Raw genomic sequence first — 12,415 nt, forward strand, 5'->3', positions numbered from 1 at the left:
AATGAGGTGTGACAGCAGAGCAGCATGACAGTCTGAATGCAGTGCAGTGTTACACCTACTATGGTTTCCTTGCAGGTTTCCAAAGTGTACTTCTGAAGGACACGGACAATAATCATCTTCATGACGAGGATAGCGTAGCGCATCCCAACACAGTTACGAGGGCCCAGACCAAACGGCATGTGTGCGTATTGGTTCACCTCCTCCCCGCTGTCTTTGTCAAACCTGCACACACAGATCAGGTTAACAGTTAAAATCACAGTCAGCACATGGAGGGTAAAGTTACGCACACTTGGACAACAACCTTGTCTCCAAAAAAAATCACGGTTATTAAAAGCACACAAACCTGAGTGATGACAAATGGTTTCCTTTCACTGTCAATAACCGATGATGACAAAGTGAAATTCAAACTCTTTGCTGTGACTCCGAACTGCAATCAGGTTTATCTTTAGATCTAAACCCTGGGACAAGAACTGAGTCCTGAAGCCTGAGTTTTAACTCTCTGATAAAACTGTGGTAAGACATAGGTCAGGGAGAGGATATAAAACACTTTTCTAAATCTTTGAGTGTGGCCTCAGTAATCAATAACATGGAAAATGTTTGGAACCATTAGGACGTTCCTTGAGTTGGCCATCTGAGCAAGAAGGACCTACATCATGGAGAAGTCCAATAACCCAACAGTCACTCTTATGGGGCTTCAGAAGTCCTGCTGAAAGGACAACCATCTCAATCAATCAGGCCTTTGATATGATGTAACCTCCTAATACCACTCCTACAGTACGGCACGGTGGTGGCAGCATCACGCTATGGGTGGTGCATAAGCCAAAAAATGATAACAACTGAAGATGCAACTTTTAAATATGTATTTAGCTCTTTAATTCTTTCACAACTAAGAAAGCAACAAACTGCACTATTGCTCAGTTCAGTAGAGCTTTACGATGTCCAATATTCCCCATAGCTTTCAATGATTATCATGCTTGAAGAACGATGTACCAAGTTTCAGTAGCTGCACTTTATTGTGGATGAACACAAGCTTCTCTCTCTTGGATTCATTGACGTAAAGAATGAAAACTTCTAACATCTACCTCTCTGGCCTGAAAAGCTCAGGTGACCTCCAATAGCGAGGGTCTTTGTTCAGCAAGTGTGAAGGAATCCCAACCAGAGTTCCTTCAGGGATGGTGATGCCGTTGATCTCCACAGTTTTTTTGCATGTCCTCTCAAGCCGAGGCGCAGTGGGAAGCAAACGCATTGACTCATTAATGACCTGGTCCAGGTACTGAAGACCGTTCAGATCCTCGTAGGAAATGGAAGCCTAGAGGCAAATATCAAAGCAGGAGGCAAATAGAAAATGTTTTAAAAGATAAGGATGGCGTCAGCTATTAGCTCACAAATGTCATGCAGAGTTACTGTACATCTTTCTGCAGGCTGCCATCGATTTCTTTTTGCAGCTTCTGCATCGCATCAGGGTTCATGGCCAGATTGTAGAAGATGAAAGAGAGCGTGACACTGGTGGTCTCATAGCCACCGAAGATGAAGACGAAGGCCTGGGAGAGGATCTCGTGCTCAGTCAAACCTGCGATGAAATACAGCAAAACATTTTAAATTAAAACAAGTCGTCAGTGTGTCACCTGGTGTAATTAATGACTGGTATTGATTTTAGTCGATCTCTAAATGATCGGAGGGACTGACACTAACAACTCCAGTTTATTTCGAAAGCTGAAGGTGATGTCTTCAGATTGTTTATCTGATATAAATACTAAAAAACTAGTGCCCACCAGTTCTTTATTAGCAGGATGTCCTGAAAACTCAATGAAAAACCTTCAACTGAACTGAAATGTTGCAGCGAGAATACGGATAGAGTTGTGATTGTATTTCTTCTGTGTTGGCTTCCCTTCACTGGCTCCCTGTAACATCCAGAATCAGACTGCAACAGATCCCACAATGACCAATGACAGACACCCTCTCTACTTTGAAAATTATGCTTAAAACTTTCCTTTTTGATAAAACTTTTATCTCTCAGCTATGCTGCTGGGAGATGTCCCACGATGCACCGAGAATCTTTTTTTGATTCTAACTGTCCGTGCATTTATTTGGTACTGTTGTTGAATGTAAACATACCTTTACTGGGCTGTTCGTGTTCGTTCTTTACGTCCGACTCTGGTATCTCGTTCTGAATCATCACCTGCAGAAAGTCTCCTCGAGTCTGGATCGGCACAGAGAACATTTAACTTTCACACAAACTGCATCAGTTTGCAGATTCACTTAAAATGTCTGCAATGTTATTTGAAAGAGAGAAAAAAAAACGCTAGAAGTTGGGACGTATATTTGTAAAAAAAAAAATAAAGCGTACAATGAATCGCTATCAAAGTCATATCACACCATTCCTGATCAAGCCGTGCGCTTGGATGTCCAATTTAGTTTTCTCAAAGCTGCGTCCCCAGCTTTACATTCCACATAGAGATAGAACAGTGGTATCAATCTTCTCTTTTATTTCGTGCAAAAAAGAGAAAAGCGTGCTTACAGATTCATCTGTCTTATGCTCATCTTTGAACTTCTTGATGAGGTTGTAGAAAAAATCTACACTGGCTTTGGGCATTATCTCAACCTTTAGAAGATCCAGCAGACGAGCAGCAAACGGAAACACCACTGAAAGAAGAACAAATAGTTGTGAACTAATATTTGCATGTTACCGACACCATGTGATCAAATGATCTGTGTCTGTAACAGACAAAAGGAGGACGTACTTAGAAAAAAAAAGGGCCATAATTTGAAGTTTAGATTCTTCTGCATATGAACATTGACGGGGTCGTCTGGGTTGTTGATGGAGTCTGTCTCCACACTGAAAGATGCACTGGTCACCACGTCTAAGCTGTAAGGAGCCATAAGTCTATAGGATGTGGAAAAGAGAGATGGGTTTGGATTAAGAGCAACAACATGTACGTATTTCAGGGCGCTCAATGCAACAATATGCTGTTAAAGACAGACCAACAACATACTTTTTGACATCGACGGCCTCATCCAAATTTGTGCGTCCAAGTTTTTCAACAAGTCGGTCTGCATAGCGAGCTACAAGAGGATAAGCCTTCAACAGAGTGGACAGAAAAGGAAAATGAGTTAAGTTTCCTTTCTTGCTTTTTCTCATGATTGCAGATTGCAGGTGATGGAGTCAGAAGCTGTTCATGACACCAACCTGTTTGAGTCTCCCACTGGTGAAGCATGGAGATATTGTGCTCCGAAGTCGTTTCCACCTTTCGTCTTTCACTACTGTAACTGCGTCATCCATCGGCCCGTTCATTAAAGGACTGTCCTGTGATCAGAGGAAACAACACTGAACGTTTAGATCCTTGCAGACACATCACACAATTTTCGTCCTCCAATATTTGCCCATTTCAACCAGTGCAATCACTGAAATCTGCTGAAATAACGTTACTTCTTTCAACACTTTCACCTTTGGCGTCATCTCACAGGTGACTGTCACAAATTATTACACTCCAATCAAATGAGGGCAACATTTCCAATGTGATAACAAATAAACATAAATAAATAATAATAAATAAACATTAGCTGAACTACTTAGCTTGGCTATATTTATTTTATTGATAGTTTTTTATTATGCAGTTTGATTGCACAGCTTAGTCAGTCCATAGAATATTCAGAAATATCTCTTTTGGATAAAATTCCTTTCACTTTGAAAAATAAATGAAGGAACATATTGTCACCACTTAATTATTAGTCAATTACAAGTCAAACAAATCCAGTTTGATGATTGGTTTGATAAACCTTTGAAGTTGCGAACATAATTTTGACGAGTTGAACTGACATGGTAATGTTGATAATTGCATCATCTTATTTTTATGTATAATTTAAACTCAAGCTTGCGAATTAGTTGATTTAACACTAAATTTAAGTTGATGTAACTTAATGAAATTGGCTTTTTTTCCCCCTTCGCTTTGAGTTCAGGACAACTTGAATTTTATTTTAAATCAATTAACACAGAAATGTGGGCGTAATTATTACTAATATTCTTATGTTAACACAACTCATTAAACAATGCTTAAAGGTTCATCTGAATCAGTAAATTTTTGTCTTGCCACCATGCATGTAATTTGAGTAACTGAGTCTACTGAATTACTTGCTAGAACGCTGAATTTCCACTGATTCTGGTGTCTAATAAGGGGCGTCTCTTACCCTGCGGTTGGTGAAGGCGGTGTAGCATTCCTTCACCATCACACTTTTAATAATCTCAAGGTCTGCCACCATTAACAACGGCGTCCGTCCTTCATACAACCTGCAAAAGCACAACATCAAGGTATATAGTTTGAGCTGCCTACAATACACCAGTTTTACATTTGCAATATTACATACAAATATTTGCTCTGGGTCCCTGGAGTCATTTATTGACATACGCAGGCAGTAAAATGACCCAACCTATCCTCCTGCTTATCATTATGAGTTCATTATACCCTGCAGTCGTGGAAAGCAGCAAAGCAACAAGACCTTACAGTATTCTGGTATAGAGAGAAATCTAATGATTCCCTTTGAGCAAGCACTTAATATGCAAGTACAAATTTAAATAACCTCCAACACGGTGAGCTAAAACAGTAAAATCCTGCTTACACATTTGCAATCTAATCATCTGCAGAATAAATACTTTCCCACTGTTTTACTCACCCCCAGACGTCTCCATACTTGGCCTGGCAGTCGCGGTCAAATCCAAGAAATCCCTACAAGAAATATGTTTTAAAGGCTGAACGGCCACAGAACAGTAAGAGTCAAGGTGCACAGATAAGCCAGGCAGGTTACTGACACCTCTTTACTCTCAGTAATCACCAGTCACCTGTTCATACACCAGGCTCCAAGGTTTGTTGGCGCTGGCTTACCTTTGCAACGTGGTGCATTGTTCCAATAAATGGCAGAGGTCTTGGTCCTTCAATCCCCAGCTTTGAGAAAAACCTGTATGGCCAAATTCCATACCTGCATTGCAAGAGAGAGAGAGAGAGAGAGAGAGAGAGAGAGAGAGAGAGAGTTAGAGATCAGGTTGTTATTAGTGTTGGGCAGTAAAAAGACCAAAGTCAAACCCCAAGATTTAAAGTTTACAAAATCAGATACTCACAGGAAAAACAGGGCGAAAAAGAGAGCCAGTAAAGTCCATGTTGTTGCTGAAAACAAGTCGAAAAACATCTTGGCTTTGCTGCGACAGAGCCGGACAACAAACACTGGAGAAACACTGAAGTGCACCACCAGCAGGGCTCTTAAATGTATGTCAGAGGAGGCTGGTCATTTTTTACATCATGTGTTTTTTTTTCTCTTTTTCCTTCCTATTTTTACTGCATTTGTGTCGATTTACGCAACAACCGAATCAGGAAAAAGGAAAAAAGAAAAAAAACAAAAAAACACTTTCGCATGACATCACCCGATAACAACATCACCTCTGTGTCCTTTCCCACCAACCAAGCATATTATCTAGAAAATAAACAGATTTTTAAACTAGAAAATGTATATTCGCATTAGAATATTTAAATCTATTTGTTGTTGTAATTAACGATACATGTCTAAATATGCAATAAACCGCTACTTCCTGTTTTCTTGCAACGCATCCTCATAAAAGAGCAGTAAACAAATCTACGGCAATAAAATGTGGAGTAAATTATGTGCCGTAATATAAATTGTTGTCAAACGAGATATTTACAAAATATTGTTTGTCTAAGGCAGTTTAGGATTTTTTTTTTTTTTTAGAATGCGAACATTTTTTAAAATGTGTTTGAGCCTTCTCGGGCGCCGTAGCTACCCCGGAAAAAAAAGAAGTTAATGACCCTTTTAGCTAGCTGCTTCTCTCATAGCTACCAGATTGGCTTTTTGTGTTTTTAAGCTAATTCTGGGTTTGTTTTCATCTTGTCGTGGTAAAGACAACGGTGGTTAACATACTTGGAAGGTGAGACAAAGAGTAAATATGTGGCTCATCATTTTATCTCTTCTTACAGTCCTGTTTTGAAGCTGTCCTTGGTGTGTACCGTTTGGCTAAGCTAGCCTCACATTGCATGCGGCTAATGTTAGCAGCTATGAATTAGCCTCCTGCACGCAGACTTTGCTTAAATTTGTATTTGTACTTTGCGTGTTTTCTCTTCACCTTATTTAAAACAACGTAGTTACACTCAAAGCAGCGGGGGTTGCTTTTATATCCAGTATGCTCGTTAAGATTATTTTCATTTTATAGCTTTACAGACTGTTTAGTAGTTGTGAATGTGTTTTACATGATAAGACGAGACTTATATGTCAAGTTATTCGAAACTGTGTCACCTTTTAATTGCATTTAGATTAAACAGTAGGATATTTGCTCTTATGAACTAATAAAATCCAAGAGTATAGCTTTACTGTAGGTGATGTATAGGCCCCACAGTAGTAACTCAATGCAAAAACAGTATACTTCTGCTGTATACTGAGTGTTGCAGGTTTGTTGTGCACATTTTTTGTTTGTTTGTTTGTTTGTTTTTTACACACTGTCGACCTTTTCTACTGTAACCCAGCAAACTCTGGATAGTTAAAGTGTTTTTGTGTGCCGTCGTTGTTATCCACTGCTGTAAATTTGTCATGAGTGTGCCATGGGTCAGCATTTAGTAAACCATTAACTGCAGACTCGTTGGAAATGCATTTCTTCCTTTTTAGGTAATTGTCTCTTTTGTGTTTTGCCTGACGTACGTTGAGTAATTTGCTGCCTGCACAATATCCTCAACAGAACCAAAAGCGTGTAAAGTAGTATGATGACCCACTGATCAATAAATGGGTCAGATTCCTCTCTGGCTGTTGTAAACGTAAAATAAAGTTTTACGAGATGTCGAGGCTGTATGATAGTATTTGACATGGGATTTCCTATTTTGGTGATGAGATTTGTTTTAATGCGGCTGAGGCTGACAGGTCCTTTCCTCACAAAATCAATGCAACAAATTCGCTTTATTTTCTGTTCAGTGTTGTATTCATGTGGTGTTATTTTAGCTGTAGAGAACTGGGCTGCAACAAGTCATCAAAAAAATTATTCTGTTCTTTTTTCAATTCTTTATTCTGTTTTTTGTGTATAGTATAAAAAAAAAAAGTCTCATTCCAGCTTGTTATATGTGAATATTTTCTTTTTTTTTTTTTTTTAACCTTCTGTATGACTGTAAACTTAATATTTTTAGGTTGTGGCCAAAACAAGATGTTTGGCCTTTAAGGAACACTGATGGACATTTTTCACCAATTTCTGACAATTCAGCTGCCAAACAACTAATTGATTTATCGAGAAAACAATTGAAAGAATGCCTGACTGTAAAAACTAAAGCAAGTATGTCTCTCAAGTAGGAAAATAAAATTACACACATAAACAAACAGTGGCTGCAAATGCGCCACTGCTGCCAGTTGCATTAAAATAAACCCAAATATTAAAACTAATACAATCCTTTCAGCTCATTATATTGAAGCTTTAGGCTGTTTTTATATCTATTTTCACACTTTAATGAAATATGAAACTACAAATATATAATGCTGCAAAACAAGCTCATTTAGACTGTTGGTGTGATGTTAGAATCATGTCTTTTTTGCCCTTTCAGTCCACGCTCATCCTTGTTTGCATCTTTGTTGTCTCTACTGCTGCCTCATATAAAGGGAAATATACTCCCCAAATTACCGTAGCTTTCACCATGAAAATTTGAGGCATGTCAGTGACCAGTCAGCTTAATATCAGGGTAGAAGTTACTCTGCAAGCTTTAAATAAAATCACGCTACAATCAGCCAGTTAGCATGAAACACTTGTGTGTGTGTGCAGGACTTTTAACATCACAACAGAAACTGGTGTAAATTTTAAAGCCAGCAATGGCTGAATTCCATTTAGTTGCTTTCAGGGGTCCAGTTCAGCAACTGGTTTGGTGCATTTGTCTCTCTGTCACAGCTCACTGGAACATTTGAATGCCTCATAGCCGTTATTGGTGCTATCACCTGTGCTCTTCCTCCTGTACGTCAGAAACACTGCTGTGAACAATGCCTGTACACTGTGCTGCTGCTGTGGTGATGGAGGGATTTCCCATTTACACACAATCCAAAAGGGATGGACGTGTGCACAGCCGGGGGCAGAAAGCGAGCTTCTGCTATGTCAAACCAGCTTATAAATGGTCATGTTCACAGTTAGAAGTAAAGCAGCTTGAAGGAAACCTGTGAAATCACCGCTTAGAGGAGAATTCTGAGCACTACGCACATCCTTGCATTGTGTACCTTTTTTTTTTCAGTCTGCTTTTGTATAAGCTGTCAGTGATTCCCAAAGCGAAACTCTGGAAACACATCAACCGCAGAGTGTGATAAATGTTAGTGAAATGGTTTAAACAACCATGAACATACATTAAAACAGGTGTTGACTGCTGCAGTTTTACTAAAAAACCACCCACTGCCACCTTCAACAAGCAAATTATGGCTCTGATCAGATTGATTTCCACATTTTTGTAATTCCTGACAACAAAAACAACTTTTCCTCTTGTTATGCTCTTTTTTTGGATGATTTCCTCCCTCTTTTTTCTGCTTGCACAGCTCACATACTGTACGACTTCTCTCTGAAACCCCTCTGTACCTGCGCTGAAGAGCTATTTCTGGCACGAATCATCATTACATTAGTCACTAATCTAATTTGACCTCTCTTTGCTTCTCCAGATTTAACTTCCCACCATGTTTCTCACCCTCACCCTGCTGCGGAAAGGCATCCCTGGGAAGCAGTGGATCGGAAAGTATCGGCGTCCGCGGCCGATTACGTGGCAGATGAAGCGCAACACGTTGAAGAATCTGGAGCGTGAGGCCGAGAACGAATACTGGCTCAGCCGGCCGTACATGACCGCGGAGCAGGAGCACGGCCACGTCAAGGAGCGCAGAGCCCAGGACTGGCTCAAGATCAAGGAGGCCAAGTTTGCCAATTTCCCCGAACACAAGCGCATGACAGACCACCTGAGCCACTTAAGAATCACCAAGACGTGGTGAAGCTAACATCAGCAGCAGCAAAAGGACAAGCAGAGACTGTCTTTGTAATGTGACAACAGAACATGTTGGTGTGTGTTGGCTGAGAAGCCCCCCTGAAATGTCCACAAAAGTCTGTTTTAGCTCCCTGCATGAACAAGTCTGTAATTTATTTCTCTGTCTCGCAGAAGCTGAATCCACACTTCAGCAGGATTGTAATTTCTCCACATTCAACGCAGCTTCTTTGGATAAAAACTTCTTAAAACGCCAGTCCCGATGTGCGAGTCCCTTATTTTAGAGCTCATTAACAAAATATTGGCGTAGACTAATCGTAGCAACTGCTTGAGTTCCTTGAAGACGTTTCACCTCTCATCCAGGAGGCTTCATCAGCTCTGACTGACTAGTTGGGAGTTCCAGATACTTGTAACCTAAGGAGCCATTAACACCTGAGTGCAGGTTTCAGTTGGGGGTTGTTGCTCTTCCCGCCGTTGTGTGAGTCGTTAGTGCTCCCCCTGAACCAAAGGGGTTTGTTAGGGTCTCTTGTGGCTAGGTGTGGATGTGGTTTCATCTTCCTGGGGAGAGATCTTAGGAATGAGTAGTAAAGAGGTGACAGATGATGCCTCAGACCTCCACCTCGAGGGATGGTCTTTCCAGTTTGACATAGATGGCTCTGTATGTTGTTGTCTTCGACATCATTTGAAGATGACAACGTACAGATTTTGTCCAGGGAGGACAGATGGTTTGAGAGAGGGCTGAAAGAAGCCATCTATGTCAAACTGGAAACACCATCCCTCAGCAGAGGTGGAGGTCTGGCATCACCTCTCACCTGTTTACAGTTCAGTCCTAAGATCTCTCCCACGGAAGATGAATTCACACCTAGCCACAAGAGACCCTAACGAACCCCTTTGTGGGAGGGGGAGCACTAACGACTCCCATAACGAGGGGGAGGACCAACAACCCCCACCTGAAACCGAAACTCAGGTGTTAATGGCTCCTTAAGGATATCAGTATCTGGAACTCCCAACTAGTCAGTCAGAGCTGATGAAGCCTCCTGGATGAGAACGTCTTCAAGGAACTCAACCAGTCCAGTAGCTTTGATTATTCTACCAGAAGAACCATGACCTGGATGACTGAGAATCTTCACAGACATTAACCAAACACACTTTCAAGTCGACTAAATCAGTCTCCCAAGTTGTTCTGAAATCGCTCCAATTATACGTATACTGCAGAAGTGTATTCCACGAGGAGAACTTCAGAGGAATTATATAGATTGTTTGGGGAAATTGGGGCAAAATTATGTAACTTTACAAAAGGTTCATTTCGTTGTAAAACGGCAGAATGTGTCCTGTTGTGACTGTAAATCCTTCTTGAGCCTTTGAAGTTAGAAAATCCAGGAAGTTAAGGTTTGATTTGATTTAGAGTCTCATATAAAACTTTTTTTTTTTAGTGACCATGTGCAGCCTGTTTTCTGCTGAGGATCATCCAGGGCGCTTTGGTGACTCAGTGATTCTGACCCTCTGAAACTTCTGCTTGCAGCTACAGTCTGCTCACATGCAGCTCGATACGCTGACTTGTCTGATAACAGTTATTGCCGTTACCCGCCCAGCGTATCACGGCAAAGAACTGGCCGGTGATGTAGCGTTCATCACCTTTTAAGGTCGGATCCAAGCTTGGATTACGTACCATAAAACAAAGCAAACACTTCCTCACAAAGTCATCTGTCCTTAAAAGGAGCCACGAGTCTCTAGAGGCTGATTTATCTTGCTTTGATAGCACTTTAGTGTCATACTTAGCTATTTTATAGCCGACTTAAGCAGGTACAAGGGTGTTTTATGCATTTATTAATATACAGCACCAGGCGGTGTGCGTAAACAGTCTTGTTTTGAATGCTGCCTATAAATGTAAACCAGAGGTTAAAGTGAAGCGTAACCAACAATCATCAACACATTAATGATTCCTGCTGTACTTAAACCAGCCTGTGTATCCCTAAGAAGTCAACGTATGACAACACTATCCAGCTATTTTCAGTCTTGTTTTTTTTTTAAATTGGTGAAGCATAAAACTCTGCCGCCGACACACAGTCCTGCTGGTTTCCATAGTAGCCATGCAGAGTGATCTATACCTGCAGCAACAGGTGAGCCCAGGACAGAAAGCCCGCAGTGCTCCGCGCTCACAGGTGTGAGGAAACCTTTCATGACATTTTTCTTTGAGACTATTTCTGTACGGTTTAATTTGTGCTGGAAACGCAAGAAGCATTTTTTTTCCTGAACTCTGTCTTAGCTCAGGAAGCTGCAGGGTCCAAAATAATTGAACGGGATTAATGAGCTGCTGGGGAAAATGCTGTCTTTGAAAAGGCCTAATTCTGCTGCGGGAATCAAAGCCACACGGTTCAGTGTTGCAGCTCCTTTCAAGAAGCTGACTGTAAGCAGTTAATTCAGGAAAAGCTAAGCTAACCAGAATCCTCCTGGGTGGACTGCAGGAAGCTTTTTTTTTTTCCTCTTGTTGGGCAACTCTCTCCAAAGTAAACGTGACTCTTAAACCCAGTTTGCCGTTTCAATAAGGCTCGGTGTTATGAGGTCAAACCACACGCGACCTTTGTTGACGAGTAGAATGACACGTAGGTGAACCAGTCTGAGTCAGTTTCACATGTCTGGTCTTGTGCTTCCCAGGATGATGATCGAAACCGGATTCTGCAACTCTGTTTATTTTAGAGAACACATGGATGCTGTCGCTGCACCTCATCAGCTGGTCTTAATTAAACTAAAGTGTGTGAAATAAATGTAGTGAAAAGTACAAAAGTAGAACTCATAAAATGAAATATCTCAAAACGGTGCAGATGTGCTTCAGTTTTTATTCTCTGTGGTGGATTAAGTTCCTCTTTGCTGCCTTAATGTCTTCCTGTGCAGTGATTTTACATCTATTGTGACTCTTTTTACATTTTTTTTTACATAGTTCTGTTTCTCTTTGCAGCTTTTTGTGTCTCGGTTTGTTTGTTTGTGGTTTTTTTTGTGTTCATTTTTGTCTCTTTAATTGGTTCCATCTCTAACCGTTGTTTGTAATCTGATCATTTTACTTGTATTATTTCTTTAGAGGCTCTTTTTGTGTCTCTTTGTTGTGATTTTGTCTATTTGTGATCAGTTTGTGTGTCTGTTGAGTCGATTCCAACTGTTTGTACGTCTCTGTAGTTGTTCAGCATCTCTTTCTAGTCGTTCTCAATCTTTTCGTGGTAGTTTTGCGTCTTTTTTTTGCGGTCATCTGGTGCCTCTTTGCAGTTTTGTGTTCATTTTTTGTCGCTCTACAGATTTGTGTGTGACAGTCTTGAGGCTCTTAGTGGTGATTTTATGCCTCTTTGCAGTCTTCATGTCTTTCTTTGCAGTGGTTTTCTATCTATCTGTCACATTCCTTCTCTTTTTACACGGTTCTGTTTCTCTTCGCAGCCATTTTGCTGCTCTTT

General features: G+C 40.6%; 2 protein-coding genes across 3 annotated transcripts in view; one reads left to right on the forward strand and one right to left on the reverse strand.

The window, feature by feature from the left end:
* The window catches only part of LOC103374935 (cytochrome P450 3A27-like), a 33,647-nt gene extending 28,341 nt beyond the window's left edge, over nucleotides 1-5,306 (reverse strand). The window contains exons 1-11 of one of the 2 annotated variants that reach the window (XM_008305096.1): nucleotides 5,111-5,306; nucleotides 4,878-4,971; nucleotides 4,669-4,721; nucleotides 4,186-4,285; nucleotides 3,188-3,304; nucleotides 2,994-3,079; nucleotides 2,742-2,884; nucleotides 2,519-2,643; nucleotides 2,116-2,200; nucleotides 1,410-1,570; nucleotides 1,079-1,309 (exon numbers count right to left, since the gene is read on the reverse strand). In XM_008305096.1, the coding sequence (XP_008303318.1) occupies nucleotides 1,079-1,309; nucleotides 1,410-1,570; nucleotides 2,116-2,200; nucleotides 2,519-2,643; nucleotides 2,742-2,884; nucleotides 2,994-3,079; nucleotides 3,188-3,304; nucleotides 4,186-4,285; nucleotides 4,669-4,721; nucleotides 4,878-4,971; nucleotides 5,111-5,178 (1,263 nt within the window). In that variant the 5' untranslated portion in view covers nucleotides 5,179-5,306. Of the gene's footprint in view, nucleotides 1-1,078; nucleotides 1,310-1,409; nucleotides 1,571-2,115; nucleotides 2,201-2,518; nucleotides 2,644-2,741; nucleotides 2,885-2,993; nucleotides 3,080-3,187; nucleotides 3,305-4,185; nucleotides 4,286-4,668; nucleotides 4,722-4,877; nucleotides 4,972-5,110 lie in introns of those variants that run through there. The other variant, XM_008305095.1, reaches the window with a different exon arrangement.
* Nucleotides 5,307-5,783: 477 nt separating this feature from the next.
* On the forward strand, nucleotides 5,784-9,231 carry LOC103374938 (ribosomal protein 63, mitochondrial-like). The gene is made up of 2 exons (XM_008305097.1): nucleotides 5,784-5,929; nucleotides 8,665-9,231. Exon 2 carries the CDS (start codon nucleotides 8,680-8,682, stop codon nucleotides 8,983-8,985), a length of 306 nt encoding a protein of 101 aa, XP_008303319.1. The 5' UTR covers nucleotides 5,784-5,929; nucleotides 8,665-8,679; the 3' UTR covers nucleotides 8,986-9,231.
* Nucleotides 9,232-12,415: the final 3,184 nt, after the last annotated feature.

The sequence above is a fragment of the Stegastes partitus genome, unplaced genomic scaffold (assembly GCF_000690725.1).
Source record: "Stegastes partitus isolate 25-593 unplaced genomic scaffold, Stegastes_partitus-1.0.2 Scaffold2408, whole genome shotgun sequence".
Classification (NCBI taxonomy): Eukaryota; Metazoa; Chordata; class Actinopteri; family Pomacentridae; genus Stegastes; species Stegastes partitus.